General features: G+C 34.5%; 1 protein-coding gene across 6 annotated transcripts in view; it reads left to right on the forward strand.

Moving 5' to 3' along the window:
- LOC116352261 overlaps positions 1–16991 on the forward strand; it is a 62906-nt gene that overhangs the window by 35639 nt on the left and 10276 nt on the right. For all 6 annotated transcript variants that reach the window (XM_031784722.1, XM_031784725.1, XM_031784723.1 and 3 more), the window contains 3 exons: positions 5703–6281; positions 10883–10970; positions 11252–11337. In XM_031784722.1, the coding sequence (XP_031640582.1) occupies positions 6147–6281; positions 10883–10970; positions 11252–11337 (309 nt within the window). In that variant the 5' untranslated portion in view covers positions 5703–6146. The remainder of the gene's footprint in view (positions 1–5702; positions 6282–10882; positions 10971–11251; positions 11338–16991) is intronic.

Genomic DNA, 16991 nt, shown 5'->3' on the forward strand with positions numbered 1-16991 from the left:
TCTCTCTCTCTCTCTCTCTCTCTCTCTCTCTCTCTCTCTCTCTCTCTTGCCTGTCAATATTTACCGCATTCCGTTTCCATAAAGCAAGGATCTACTTTTTCCTGAACATGATTTGTGTATTTAATGCATTTGCATGTAAATTCCAATCAAAGCATGGATCCATTTTATAACACACATTATCATATGATTGAATCGAGTGTAAACGCAATCAGAATTTAATGACAATGACATCAGTAGTGATTACATCGAGACAACGACAATTGACATGGTTATGAAGCGACATTGATGATTCACCAGCAATCAAAAGTTGTGATGAGTCTGAACTGTCAGCGCATTTGAAGTAATAGAGACAATCAACAATTTGAAAGCTATAAACGGCTTAAATGATTTAAACTTATTTTTCATTAAAAAAAATAAGGCGTATGACAATAATATACACTTCTTATAGAATATTTTTTTTGATTACATTTGTATTGTTGTCTATCGAGTGATATATGCACTGAAACGTTTCTATAATATGTGCTTTAAAATTCGAAATTCAAATCAACCAAGTGAAATGGGTAACTTGACAGAGTTGTTGTTTTAATATGAATGTGCTAAGTGAATGCTTGAAATTAAATTCTTCCGTCGATTCAAAGCGAAGAAATCATATCTGAGTGGCAGCGAACAAATGGATGCGTCGATGAGAGCACACTGAAATAAACACAAACATGCCATTCGTTCGAACTTCATTATGCCGTTTCTTAACACATGAATTATATGTACATAGCAGAAGGCAATACACATAATTATCGCATCGATATTCATCGCATTCACTTAATGTCAAGATATTATCCACATATACAGCATAGCTCTTGACTTAAGTAGTGAAAAACACTCTGAATGAGGAACTTAAGTATTTACTCAAAATATCGAATGATGCACACACACGAACACACACACACGCGCACGCATACTCGAACTTTCGCAAATAAATTAATTCAAGTCGATTGTTTGCAACTACAAAAGTCCTTCATTAGTGAAAATGAAATTGAAGCGACATGTAGTGCGCGACATATTCTTAACAAATGGCCATTCAACAATCATTCTCATTCATAAAATATTATTCAGTGTGATACATTTACACAACATTTGATTGCGCGTCCCATCTCTCACGCCGTCGTTCTTTTTTCTTTGTCATTCTTAACATTGCATTCCAATAATGTTGCTTTGGTTGATGTATTGTGTGTAACAGCAACAGTGCATAGAAAAGCTCAACATTTTCACGGCAAATAGCATTTTGCCGGTATTTTCAGTATGGATTTGAAAGTGTATGTGCTATATGTGCTCAATCGTTTGCAATATTTTGATTGACTTTTCGTCTCTGCATCGTCATTCTTCTTCGTGTTTTTTTCCTCTTTCCCCTCTCTTCAGCACACAATAAAAAAGTTATACCGGGAAAAATGCTTTTATCTATGGATTACAGAAATTGTTGCCGATGATGAACACACCAAAATCAGGTTGCCTTTATTCAAACTTCGGCGATTGGGATCCGAAAAGGTATTTAAGCATACACACACACATCCACTCGTATGCTTAACTATGATTTTCTTTTCACTGTCTCTATTCGTTTATTCTGTATCGCCGAATCGATATTCATAACATTCGATATACATGGAATAGACTTGGCCTCGTAAATCGGCCCCCATCAATCAAAAAGCCAAAGAGTTTTCATTTATTTTACCAAAATGAAAATAAAACATCTGCCGTTCAATATATATATGATGTGTATGTGTGTGATTTTTTTTTTCAAGCATTTTGCTTACTTCCTGAATATACCGTTGTCGTCCCAAATGATTGCATGTTCATAAAAATCTCCCGAATGTGTTATTGTTACACAAGTACGTGATACGCAAGTATATTATATGAGATATGCATATACATGACATGGATGTACAAAAAATACCATTTTTACAGCGGCAATATTGTACGTACGCGTCTATATGTTTGTTTGCCGTATACGAGACACATGTCAATGAATCGGTTTTCGCATAGATTTATTATCAGGCTGCTATCAAATCAAACAACACACAAACACAGAGAGGGAGAGGCGCTCGCTACATTTGCCACTCACAATTATAGTAACGATAGATTGGAAAAGTGTCATTGTGAGGCGGCTCTTTGTAAGCTCATAACAGAGCGAAAAAAATGTATCAGCACATGTGTGAGATACAACTTATATAACAGCAAATATTGTATAACCAAATGCTATGGCTTATAAGCATTCACGGTGAAACATGCTACATCCACACATTGTGCTTTTTTTTCTTCATCTTTTGCATGCCGATCAACTTTTGTCGTCCGTTACGCGAATGTAATAATAGCATTTTTTTTTGTTTATGAATCGGTCTTCAGATTTTTTTCTCTCTCTTCACTTTTTACAACTTCCTCTTTTAAAGCAGAAGCTTTTTCAATTAATTTCTCTATCAGATATTTCTCTATGAAAAATTTAAATGATAAAAAAAAAACAAATACTGACTTGAAAGAAAAGTGGAACAGAGCAAAAGAAAACAAAAATCGGAAAAGAAATTGAGTTTAAGTGCAGAAAAAGAGTTGCATTCGTTGGTGTTTTTCGTCTCTTTTTCGTTGCTCATTCGTATTTGAAACATGAAATAACGTTTTTCACGGGAATAGAAAAAGTAAGAAAAGGAATACCGAAATATGAATGTACAATTTCTTGGGGCGATGTAGTTGCATCCAACACGATAGTTACGGCTGACGACCTCAACGTTTCGAAATGCAATCGAAACGTAAATTTCGAGCAAATAAGTCACATACAACATCATGAAAATCATCTGTTATTGCATGCACATTTTGCTTATTATTTTCCTCGTGCATATTCATAAGAAGCTTTGAATTGAAGTCACATAGCTAATGCTAAAGTGCCAGTATCAAAAACCGAACCAAGCACCATGGAATGTCTTATACGCCAATTCCAACACGATCATTATAACACACATGCACACAAACACAAAACATATTGATGTATGTTGTCGGCAATGATAATGGACTCTTTTGAAGGCTAACATAGATCAAACGGAATATAAATAGGTCTGGTATGTACATTGTACACTGTATGCTCGCAACATAGCATGTCATCATAGATTACAATGGATTTTCAAGGTGTGGAAAAAAATAATAATAATCGTAATAACGGCAAAATAAGAAATATATACACACACACACAATAGAATGAAAACGGGGCACATTTCGTGGCAATATGAGAACTTGCTGATGTGCCATCGTCATTACACTCTAAATCGTTCTCTCTCTTACTTACTCTTTCTCTTCCTCACACCGGTTCCACTACACGTTACCACCATTCAAGACAAACTGAACCACATTGAATGTACTTGATACGCACATATTGAGCGCACACCACTACCGATAATTGTTTGCTTGCTACTTCAAGAAAAAAGCGCACACCAGAGATACATATAAAATAGTCGTATATGTGCGATGTGCTTACCGTCTGTCGGTCGCTTCTGATTCTCATGCATAACAAAACGAAAGCTGGAGAAAAAATATTTATTTCGCCTTAGCTGTGTATGGAGGGAAAAATCAATGGTAAAAAAATCGGACGAAGAAATGAAACACTTTGCTTTCAGCGACTTGTTCTTGTTCACATCACTCTTTCAATTTCACTAATGGTCAAGACTTAAGAGCATATAACAGCAAACATTTCCAAGACTCTAGATACTCTTGACAATTTTCAAGCACCATATAACTATTTCGAGAGCACGTTTTTTTTCGTCTCGCAGATTTTTTTTTTTACTTCAACTTCCTCATTGCATTTTCCATGTTTGAAAATTCAATCAGCCGCACCGAATGAGAAAAAACGAGAAATTTTTTGACGGTGACCGTGGTATGGTTGAAAAATGTTTTCAAATGATAGTGAACAAATAATCGATTAAGTATAAAAAAGTCCAAATATTTACCAAATGTTCACGTTTAAATGCCAATAAGCCTAAGATATTTATTGCCATAGTTCAGAGAGTTCAAGAGTAGCAATGCCAATACAATGAATATAATTCATTGTTGACATCGAGAGTTGTATGTGTGTTTGTGAGTGTGTGCGTGTGGGGCCAGAATGCTATGTCTGCTATGCCAATGAATGTATGCTGTTGCTGAGTTGGGCTGCACAGAACATTTGCTCTGTTTAAAATTCAGCCCGTTTGCAATGCATATTCAGTACCAGCACAACGAATAGTTTTTTTCGGTTTTTCTTCTCAAGTCAATTACACGTAATTTGTAAAAAAAAATGTGCGTAAGCTGAATACTCTATTCCACTATTTAAGACACAATGGTTTTGTTTGCAAGTTTCCACATCACTTTTTGAAAGTGTGTACAACTACATTTTTTCTCTTTTCATTTTTATATATATATAACATCCACAAGTCGCTTAAGTGTTTTAAGTAAACTAGATTGTAGGTACGTTTTATTGAGTTTTATCTACACGTGATCCATTAAGCTGGTTTGTGGTATGAGATAAACAAATGCAGGCATAAGAACGGGGTTGCTTACGCCCATTTGGTCTTCATAGCGCCACAAATCCGTACTTCAATATCTGTCTTCATTGAATGGCTTCAGTGGCATTTTTACCAAAGTGCAGCCCTTATGGTAATGCTCTTTCACTCATCTCTCTCTCTCTCGCTCTTGCATTCTTTCTGTTGTATTTGCGCGTGTTTTTCCTTTCTCCTTTTTTAGATTTTTTTTTTGTTTCTGTTCATCTTCCCCATTTCGTTCTTTTCTTCGTCTAAGTGCTTAGATCCATTCTGTCCAAGGAAAATAATACAGATGGCTCAAGTGTAAATGATTTACATCGTAACAGCGGTAGCTGGAGAAGCAGCATACAAAGCATCCAATATATTCTACAGTTTCTATTTAAATGTTCTCATGCTTCTTACAGGAAATTTATTTCCGCTCTCATTCAGCTCTTATAAACTATACATGGAAACTATCATGAAATTGTAACCGGTCCGCTAGAGTGGAATTCACTCTCTCTCTCTATTCTTTTCTATTAGACACAAACACTTACACAGAGAACCATTGTTTGGCGAACGATGAGACCGATGTATAAATAGGAGATATAAACAGTGAGAAAGTCGATGGATCGCGCGCGTTCATGACAAAATAGATAGTGTGAATCAGAGTTAAACGCGAACCATTCGCATTGGCTCTCTTTCGTTAAAAGTGCAAAAGAAAGCATGACCAAAGTGAACTATATTAAATTAATGCAACGGATGCGAGTAGCATGCCAAGAGTGGTCTTTTCGCATGTTATTTTAATTTGACATTTGCATGAAAATTCTGTCTTTTTGTTCGTTCATCCTATACAAGTGGCAAATTGAATAAATTGAAACGAACGAACGAATGAGCAAGCGAGCGACCGAATGAGCGTGCGATAAAGATGGGTAAATAGAAATGGCAACAGCAAAGAGCAATGTCTTTTCACACACTATCGCCTCCGAAATGAATTGCTTGATGATGAATTATACCAGTTGATTATTATTTTCATTGCTATCTCTTTATCATGTTTAATGAAAACAGCAACGTGCAAAATGGCAACAAAAAAATTCACTTGATTCCATTCATTCGTTTTTTTATATATTTTTCGATCATTTTGATTATTATGGCATTTCTTTTTTAACTTTCTATTTGCAGATAACCACTTTCAATAAGGTGTCCTGTTGCTATGAATAAACATTGGGATTTGACGAAGGATAAATTCAAAAAGATATATTAAAAGCTGATAGATAGAAAATGAATCGATGAATCACTAAACGAACACTTTTGCGTTTGATGTACGAAAATGAAGTGAAGCAACATAATCCTTTCGAATATATATCTTTGAAACGGAGTAAACGACGACCACAACCACCACCAATAGGACGACGAATTCGAGCGATATATTTTTTGTTATCACTCTGGCTCAAAAGTTTTTCGTATTTTGTACGGAAATTCGTAATTGGGAAAAGAATAAAAAGAGATTGAAGAAAAAGAACGGGACAAAATAGAGAAACGACCATTTTCCATTGCTTCCAAAACTACAACACCCAAATCCAAAAGGGAAATAAATAAGAGACACGAAACAAAATATCCGTTCTAATGCCAAATGTAAATAGGAGAAAAATGAAATCAGCCCTTTTGTACCTAGACACACGAACCAGAGGTCCAACAAGCAGATGCTGTCGCATTGTTCATGCAAAAAATTTGGCTTTATCCAGCGCTATTTACACACTGGTGAGTCACACTTTCACTTCGAAAAGAGAATATCTAAACAGAATATTATTCATATATTTTTTATTTTATTTTTTTTTCGTTTAAATTTTGTTTTACTTGCCTTGGATTTCATCGTAAACAAGTCATTGTATTCTAAGTAAACATGTATTCTTAAGTGTTTGTTAGTGAAACGCTTCAGATTTTGCGCGTGCATTAAATGACAAGATAAAGCTTTCAAATTAAATTAAAATGATAGACGTTATGAGATCACACACAAGCACATGACATTCCGGAAGCGATGATGAAAACGGTGGTCACGCTTTTTGCGCACATGTTCACCACTCGCGCTCCATAGTTTTCGTCACCAATTTCAATTTGAATAGAACGACTACCACAGTATAAAATCAAAGCCAAACATGTTCCTGTGTCACACCAAATCATCATTTCACCTGCTTGCTTTCACAGACAGAGAATGATTTTATCTACCTATGTGTCACCGATTTGTTTTTTTATATTCATTTCTCAATGGTTCCATTGAATGAGTGTGATTTTTTTTCAAAGTGAACACTCAAGTGTGAAATTATTTTTGCCCCGATCAATATGTTTTGCGAGCTTGATTTATATGACGCTGAATATGTATTACTCATAACATACGGTATAATATGAAATAATCAAAATTGCATTCGTGTATCTCTCACGATTGAATATGCAAGCAGAGCTATCGAGCAAATATTTTGCAAAAATAACACACATGAATGCTTTTCACTCATCCAAAATACAAGGACAACACAAACGATACACCAACCAGAAACAGTAGAGCGTGTATATGAACGGATGTGTTATGTATATCACATATGTGAGCAGATAGACATACAGAGAGAGAGAGAGAGAGAGAGAGAGAGAAACCAACATAAAATAAATGAGCTCACAATAACGTAAATCTATCAAAATGCCTACATGTGAATCATCCCTGGCTTTTAGTGCCAATTTTATCAGCATCCGAAGTAGTTTTTATCGCCAATTTTATAGTGCCAATTTTATCATGCACTAAAAAGTATCTAACTTCCAAATGACGATTCTTAGTATTCATACACTTTATTGATAAATCATGCAATTCTCGAACTTTGATTCATTCGACAATGCATAAAATGCACCGCTTGGGCAATCTGCATTAACCAAAGATTCATATTCACATTCTTTCTCAATCGTTTCGTGTCATACACAAACAAATGCTATTCATACAGATTAAGACTGTAAATGACCACAGAACAACAAGAAGTAACATGGATATTCGGCACATTAACCGAAAAAAAATTGAATCAAACAATGTGAATGAAAATGTGAAGTTCGATAAAATTCGAAAGATAACTGAAAAAAGACCAACGATGATATAAAAGGTAAAAAAAGGGAATAAATGGTGATGGTGTAAATGGAATAGGTGCTTCGTTTGAGATGGGGTAGAAATTCGATGATGACCGGACCGTATATGTGAGTAAATGTTTTGTAAAACCGAGCACATTAAAGAGGATAGGTAGTCACAGTAAAAAAAAAAAAAACAATGTTGATTATATGTACCATTCACGAACACTGCAATGACTTTATGGCAGAGTTGTGAACGAATCGTTTGTACAATCTGAATGAACTGATTTTTTATCTCGGGATTTTTGATCCACAAGCATTTGACGTACAAAGAACAAAATATTATTTTACAAACAAACCGTACGTATTCATTAGGAAAAATCCGGTTCACCAAAAATTCCTGTTTTTTCATGGAATTTTGCGGAATGTGTGTGTGGCTGTGGAAAACGTGTGTGTGGCTGTCTGCTCAGATTGAATTTTGGATATCCCTGCTTTACGCGATTCAAAAGTATAAACTAGAATATAGTATTACTTTATGCCCGGAATTCATTCGATGTGTTCACATGATATTAGCATACATGCCGATGCAAATATCTCTCTATCTCTGATGGTATTGTAAGGTCCGTTTGTATGAGAATTGTCCATGGGTGTATGTAGATTATATTATTTTTCAGGTCCAATAAGACATGAATTTTTCAACTGATATCGTTTAAACAGAGACTGTGTCCCATTACTTTGTTTATCTTTTCAACTGCTTGGTCACTTCAATGTGTGGCGAGAACATACAATGACAGTTAGACCGAATGAGTAAACCAAAGTGGGCGACATCATTCGATCTTTATGTACAGGTTTATTTGATCAATCTTTGTGTAAATGTTATACATGACCAATACTAATTTACATTCTTTCAACAAACGAAACTTTCAACCAGTTTGTGTATAAGCGCCATAGACACATTTACCATGCACACATACACTGTCTGCTCGTTCGTTTTGCAGTCTCTGCATCGTTATTTGCTGATGTATTTTTTTTCCTTGTTGTTTTGTTTCGGATCGCCATTTACTTTTTTCCTTTTTTTTTTCTTTGCATTAATTTATGTATTTTTTCCTCTCTACATCCTTTATTTGAATGCACATCAAATAGAGGAGAAGAAGAAGAAGAATAACGGATGGTTACCGAAGCTTTCAATGATTGCGAACGATGTAATGTTGCTATGGCTGGCTTCTGGGGCCATACAGTCAGTTGTGCCATTGCTGTTGTTATTTGTTGACATAACCACATCCTCAGAAAAGCGTAAACATATACCCATCCGTACCACATATGTGTCTGTGTATCATAAAACCGGACAGTCGGAATCAAGTAGCCATAGTGCTGTCGTCAATTTTAAGCTTTTTGAGCAAATGGAAAATAGCCATCGTTGTATATTTTCATTCCCTTTCGCTTTTTTCATTCATTTACTCTCGCTCTCTTTTTCCTCTGTTGAACCCTTATATTGAATGCTTTTCAATGTTACTTATTCGCTTCATTCACTTGCTTAGTAATCGATTTTCGAGAGAAGAGACGTGGACAAAGAATAAAATGAAAAATACACATCACCATTCAACGGAATGGAATGGAAAAGGCAATAGCGAAATGTTGAAGAAAAAAAAAACAAATCCCAGAGAACGAGACACACACACACACACAGAGTGAGACAGAGTGCATGAAACAGTTTTCAGTCTTTAGATAAATTGAAAAACACATAAATGTAGGTTTTGTGTGAAAGAGAGAGTTTCATTCTCGATTCCATTTTTTCTTTTTCATGTGTTTGTTTGATCGTTTGTTTGTATGAATTGCAAACAATTATTAGTACTTGAATGCGTGCATTTGGGGGCAAAAAACATGAAAAGGAATTTTGCGACCATCTCAATGTCGCACATCACATGAAAAAAGTATACATGTGTATGTGTTTGGGAAATTGTTCGTAATATCAATTAATTTTTTATTGTGTCAGTCGATGTGTTATGTGCATGAGTGTGCTACACATGTTTTGCACGCTGAAATTGTCAGTAATGGTTTTTGTGGCAACATCTATCACCGCTATCTAGTATCTATGCACTATTGCCACTGAGCGCTGACACGAACGAATCGATGGGTTACAAAAAAAAGCAAGAAAAACCCTTTACTCAAAGATAGATCCGATTTATTGCAACTATTTTTCAGCTGGTGTATGTAAAACACACAAATTTACAGCCCACAAGTAGGTGACACAGTGTCAACCCGCAAATTATTTTACGACTATAATAAGCGCTCCGAAAAAAAACACACATACACACGCGTTGGCGCCGCTGACAAGCGCGTACCAACGATAAAATCCCGCAAACATGCATATTTGTGGTAATTTCAGCAACGGCGGAACTTTTTGTGTTTTTTGTTGACAACGCATATTTGATACAAATCCACAAAATTTTATTCTATATTTTTGAGTGCTCGGCAAGAATTATGTTTGACAAGTGAACTATCATTACTGTTGTGTGATTTTTTTTATCCTCAATAGAGTAACCATTTCGCATTCTCAACAAAACTATAAATTGAAAAAGAGACGGGGAGACGCAGAGAGATAGAAACAGCAAACAAAGCAAAAAAGTGTGCTATTTGCCACGGAAAATACACAGCAAATATTTTCATGAGAAAATGTTTGTGAAAGTTGAGCTCATGATGATAAACATATAGCGTGCCACTATGATAAAAGCATAGCAGAAAAACCACTGATATTTTATTAGTCTCGCCATACGATACGAACTTTTTCGACATGACGACATTTTTCAAGCATTGAAGTGATAAACTATCTCCTTTTCTGATTCACACAAAGGCAAGAAGACAACAACAAAATCGCCACCATTGTCCTTCTATCACTTTTCATCGACACATCCAAAATGCACAAACTTTGTATCAATTTGAATGAGACTAATGAAGAGATAATATCCAATAAGTCGTCACAAATACAATTCGATTTTTCAACAGACAAAATATGACAATGCTTAAAATTTCCGAATAACACAAACTCTAATGATACACAAATGAAATCGAAACAAAATTATTTTCTCTTCTTATTACGTTTCGTTTATTTTTTCGAACTTTTTTTTTTCTGTGGTGGTTCGGGAACCAAGAGAACGAACTCTCTTTTTTCATATTTTTATTGCTATCCATTTCGTTGATATTTTTTTTTCTTTTCTTCGTTGATATTATTTAACGTTTTCATTTTTGTATTTTCAATTTTTCAGAATATATCGATTTTCGTTGTTTTGGTGTACGCTTGGCGAATCAGCATGAACATGAAGAAAACCAATGAATTGGGCGATGTCTATTACGGTAAGTTGATAGAAAACTTTTGCTTAAATAATATTCTCGTGCTTTTAAGTTCGTAAACATATGAAACAGAGGACAAAAACAGAACATGAAAAAATTAAAGCAATTTGTTTCCATATTTTTTTGTTATTCATTTCTGAATAGAACTTTTTTTGTGCCCAAGAATTTATAATTGCTTTCTATACACACAAAACTTTCCTATTCAATGCTTTATCGCCATAAATAAAGTTTTTATCTCAAATAACGATGAATTTTGTGCGAATTTTTTGTCATTTTCATTTCAGGTGTTCAAGTGGCATATTTTATCATAATTGGCACACAATTATCTATGATTGTTCTAAGCATTGCGCTTATTTATGGAATATATCGGGTAAGTAGTTTTGACTGTTACTTTTAACTGATGCAACATCAGCCGATAAGCCAATGTTGCTGGTGGTTTTTGTTGAGTTAAATAACTGGTTTTTGCTATTTTATAAAAGCTTTAATTTTCAATAGAACCAATTTCCCACCTCATTTTCTCATTTTCCACCAAACTGTTTTCAACGAATACAAAACTATTTTGATTGAATATAAGTCCATGTATTGTTCACTTAATGGCACAAAATTCATTTATTTTAATTAGTAATTTCCGTTAAAACATGAAAAATGTTCGGAAATAGGGCCGATAAATACATATACCGTTAACGGATTTCCCATTTTCTCACACATTTCGCTGAGAAGGAAGCGAGCGAGAGAGAGAGTGAGAGAGAAGTACACAATTCTATTAGTGAAAATCACTTGCACATCATTAAATGGGCGTGCATTTTCATTCGAATACAAGAAAATGATTTCCGAAAGACTTTACTCCGTAAACATTTCACCGATCCTATAATCCGTGCACATAATTTATGGGCTTGTTTACACCACCATTGTATTTGATATAAAAGATCACATACAACCTCAATGCCACCGACATTGAATGCGTAAAAAATATATGTGTAAATTAATGCGTGTGTGTGTAGTTTGATTTGGCGTTTGGATAACATGAATAAATTCACATACACCAAGTCACATTTTGCTTTGAATGGTAGAGAGAGGGGGAGGGGACAATGAAACATGGAACAAATTAAAAGAATTAATATGCATGGAAAATAATATGAACGCTTAATTATTTATATTCAATGAATTTGCTATTAGGAAAGCTGGGAAATTTATTTTTCAAAATTCGGGGATTTTGCTGAAATATTTACAAAATAACATGCCACAATGAATTGTTTAAATAATAACATGGGGCCATACACGGAACTCTAGTGCAGCTAGTATTTCCAGTGCTTGAAGTTGGCTCTCAGTAGTTTATTTTACAAAACAAAGCTTGGACATGGTCAACTATAATCTTATTAAAAAAAAAGTTGTTAAAAAAAATTGAATTTTATTTCTTTCTTAATGTTTTGACTTCGTTTGTGACGTCATTCTTGTGCTAGTTTCTCTAATATTCACGTTGCGTGTACGGCCCCATGTATAATTTTCATGTCATTTGTAGATGAAAGGAAAATATATGGCTCATGTTGTGTGTACATGTACAATGTGCACATTTACATAATTTCAAAGTAATATTTTTCAAGCATCTGCACACATAAAATATAATTGCTAAAAATTATCGTAAATAAAAATAGCTTGAGGGTGGCTTGCATTGTCGATTTCGATAGACACCATTTTGAACAAAATAAATTGTTGATGATTAATTTTAAGCTTAATAATTTTGGTTCTTTGAATCCAAATAATCCAAAAATTCAAAGAAATACCACATTTTGATGATATTCAGAAATTCTTTTTTATATTTGGTATGTATGAGCCACCCACGCTACCAACGTGGTTATTTTTCTCTTTTCTCCCTATTGATAGTCTGGATATCATTAACTATTATGGTTTAGATGTAATGACATTGGATTATGTGTAACAATTTGCATTGAGTTGGATGTTGAAAGCCAACAAATAAACGAGAATCTGAATTATGAAAAAGCTTTTTAGGTTAATATCATTTATGTGTTATTTTACAGTTATAACACGTGTTTATGTGAAACGTATCACTTGAGATTAAAAATGTATGTTATCTAAATGAAAATGTATGGAAACCGTTCGAAAGCGAAGGGAAGAATGTGAAATGTTAATAGTGGCGGCAAAATAGAGAGACACATTGAATGAGTCTTTTTTCTCATTATAGGTGAAAGGTTGCAATTTTGTTCGTTCTTCATTCATTCGAAAACAATGCGAAACGATGCGTACGTGTTGATCCTTTGAAACATTTATATGCGGTCTACAATAGAATGAATACATTTCTATGCTATTCGAAAAGGCTTTTTTTATTTGACTTTCATACTGAACCTCCTTCGTTGTCGCAATCATTCACTTTTCACAAAATGCATTGACAAAAATAGTATTCGACGAATTTCGTTAATAAGATTTTCAATTTCTCTTTTCGGGCATTCCATTTATTTCAATCACCAATTAATCCCATGAACAATAGCATTTCAATGATATAAGGACCGTTATTTACGAAACACAATGTACAACGGAAAAACAGACAGAAAGAGGGGGCGCAGGTCATAAAGAGCGATCTTATGCGGAGGAATGGGTAATTGCCGGTTGTTAGAGACAAATGGAATAAGAAATGATTTCTTTCTTTATTTTGTGTGCACATACACACACACACAATTCTTTTTTCATTCCAATTATGATCCAATTGTTCATTCACTGGCATTTTCCATATCGGGCTAAATAACTAATCAAAAGAAATGAACCAAATTCACTTGCTTTCAACGATACAACGATTCAATATGCGTTGTCTCGGTCTTTCTCTGATTTCATTTTTTTTTCATTCTAGCTGTCTGTTTCGAGAGTATCTTTCGACAATATTGGGCCAGTAAATAAAATTACGAAATACATTTATTATGAGATCTGTGTGTGTGTGTGTGTGTGTTTTATTTTTTACTTTTTTGATCGTTCACTTTATCGCCCGAAACATTTGATTTCGATTACTTAGAAGATTTCGTGACTCTGAGTAATAATTTTGTTTTAAAGAGAAAAAAATGACAATACCAGCGATAGAAGCTTGGACAAACAACGAAACCGTAGACAAACGTATCATGTTTTTGTTCATCGTGGCTAAAACAATTCATGTTGTCAACGACACAACACTTGAATCAACATTTGCCAGCTTAATAAGGATGCTAAAACACTTAAAAGAAAGAAGAACTTAAGGTTTCATCAGTGTGTTAAAACGTTATTTTCAGTTCCGTTATTTTTTTTTCTCATATTTCTGCACATTTTACGTTTGAATTTCATCGAATATTCATCCAAGACCGCAATGTTTTTTACCCACTTAAGTCAATGCCAACTTTACTTCAACTGTGGTCTCTCCGAGTTACAAAGAAGAAATAAAAAAGAAAAAGAAATTCCTTGTACTCTTTCATCAAATTCGACATCAGAAGAAGGAGAAGAAAAAATGCGCTAAAATGATATCAAAATAGAATGTTCAGCAAAAGTTTTAAATTTCATGAAGACAAATTTTCCCTTTCTCGACCTCGTACTCGTTTAGATGTTATCTTCACATACAACACAGTGGTAAAACGGTTCTTTAGTAGTAGTTTTTTTTACTCGCTCTCCTTCTCTGACTCTCGTTCGTTCGTTTTCACTTTCCATGTAGAAGATCAGAAAAAAATGCACACTAAGTTCCTTTTTTGCCGGTAGCTTACCACTTTGCCATGGCTAGCAATAAAACTTAGAATGGCTACAACAACAACAAAAAAAAACATAGAGAAAAAAAACTTTAATAGGTTTATTACGCGAACAAGTGTACATTGTGTACGAAGAGTATTATTTCTGATTTGCATTATCCATTGTGTAGATATGCGATGGCGAAATACTTCGGGCTTGTAGAGTAGCTGCGTGGATTTTTCTACACTTTTTTTTGTGCCTGATAGCAAGAAAAACGAATACGAAATAGTACACAATTTTCTTGTACAGTTATGCGTGTACTGGTTGGGGTATATGAGGCGAGAAAAAACACTCAACTCGAACACTGAAACACAACGACAACATGCAAGAGACAACCAATCGAAGACAAAAAAAAAACATAATATATAGAAGAAATCATAGCTACATCTCATACTCGAGCGCTTGAAATATGTGCGTGCGTGTGTTTATCGAAAGCTGGTGCGCTTACAGCATTCGGTACTTTGTAGTAGTTGTATTGGGACGATGGATGCCTTATCTCAACTAAAGCAAATGTTATTTTCTTTTTAACGCTGTCCAAATGTGAAACATTAAGCGCTGAAATGACTTTTTATTTGTTCATCGCATTCATTTCATTTTGTTGGCAGATTTTGAAAACAATCTTCATTGCATATCGTGTATGTTGTGCTGAATTGGAATGTGAATCTGAGTTTTTCGGTATTATTTTCATTAATGTTGATGCCGAGACAGAAAAAAAAGAATGCATGTTTTTGCACACAACACAAAATTCGTTGGAATTTTTATTGTTATTATTATTATTATTTATATTGTATTTGGCATATGCATTTGCATTTTATGTGTGCTTTGGAAAATGTGCCGAGAGAAAATGTGTACCATATGTGCTTAGCGTATATAGTGTGTGTGTGAGTACATGGGACGTTTTAAATTTAAAGCTTTAATAACAGTAAATTCACGCAGTCGCTCACCGCAAAAAGAATGTAATATGATTTTTAATTACAAAACAATAACACTTCACATATATTAAATGCGGTAAATGACTTGAAAAATAACTTAATCATTTTATGGGCAGTACGTGCATTCACGCTCTATAATCGAATGTGTGACGGTATGATGAACAATGTTGGCCGAGCAGTATTGTTCAAAGATGCCGAAAAAAGATTGTTTGTGTAATTTTTGATTTGGGTCTTTTAATGTTGATATTTTTTTTTGCATTGTCAATGGATATCTATATCGTTCGACATGCTTTTCTAAATGTATGTGTGTGTGTGTGTGTGTGTGTGTGTGTGTGTGTGTGTGTGTGTGTTCGTGCGTATATGAAATGTGAAAAGTGCATATTCATATATTTTATTTGTTTACTGTTCTTATTGGTTCGAATAAAATGGGATGATCTGAATCGTGGCATCTATTTTTCGTATATTTTGGTTGTGTGTCGACATTCAAAAGCAATTATTTGCAAAGGTTTTGCTTGCGTCAAATAAAACGTGTCTGAACGCGATAAGACTTTTAAATGAATCAATACACAAACCGAACCGAAATGGTGTGTACATTTGGCAAAGAGACTAAGAGACAATTCTCTTTTCTGCTGGGTAAACTTCTTGACAAACGAAGCTTATCATTCATTTGGAGCAAAGATCTTTCTCATTGACATCGGCACGATATGGTGGCGATATGTACACAACGCCATCTGAATAAAGAATAACACTGATTGCGACATTTTTTTTTTGTGGATAAATTTTCGTTCGTTTTCAATTCACATCTCGAACTATAATTGTTGCAATCATTCGATTTTAATTGCGTCGACTTTTCGGTAATTTTACGAAATAGACTTGCAAAAGCCGCATCAAATGATACAATGTGATGGCTGCTTTTAGATGGCGTTTTTGTTGTCGTCGTCGTCGTCGTCATCGTGACGTTTTCCACTCTAACGATGTGCCTTGTAGCTGGTATAATCGTTTGTGGGTACGTAAAGTGTTGTTCGCAATAAACATTTCTGCCTCATTTAAGGTGATTTATTTTTATATAATTTTAAAAGGCGTCAGCTAGACATTTCATTCCCACAGGTAAACCTCGCATACATTCAATTCAAATAAAATATACAACAATCGAGAACAACAATGACATTGTTCGACGAAAACGTCAATGACTACGACGCTGAAAAAGACAACGACGACAACAACAACAAATCGAAATAAAATTCGTGATTTTGCATACATTTTTCGTCAATGCGTCTTGTCTATCACTCTTACTCTCTCTCTCTCTCTCTCTCTCTCTCTCTCTCTCTCTCTCTCTCTC

This window comes from Contarinia nasturtii, unplaced genomic scaffold (genome assembly GCF_009176525.2).
Source record: "Contarinia nasturtii isolate CC-2019 unplaced genomic scaffold, AAFC_CNas_1.1 Cnas_scaffold_187, whole genome shotgun sequence".
NCBI classification, from domain to species: domain Eukaryota; kingdom Metazoa; phylum Arthropoda; class Insecta; order Diptera; family Cecidomyiidae; genus Contarinia; species Contarinia nasturtii.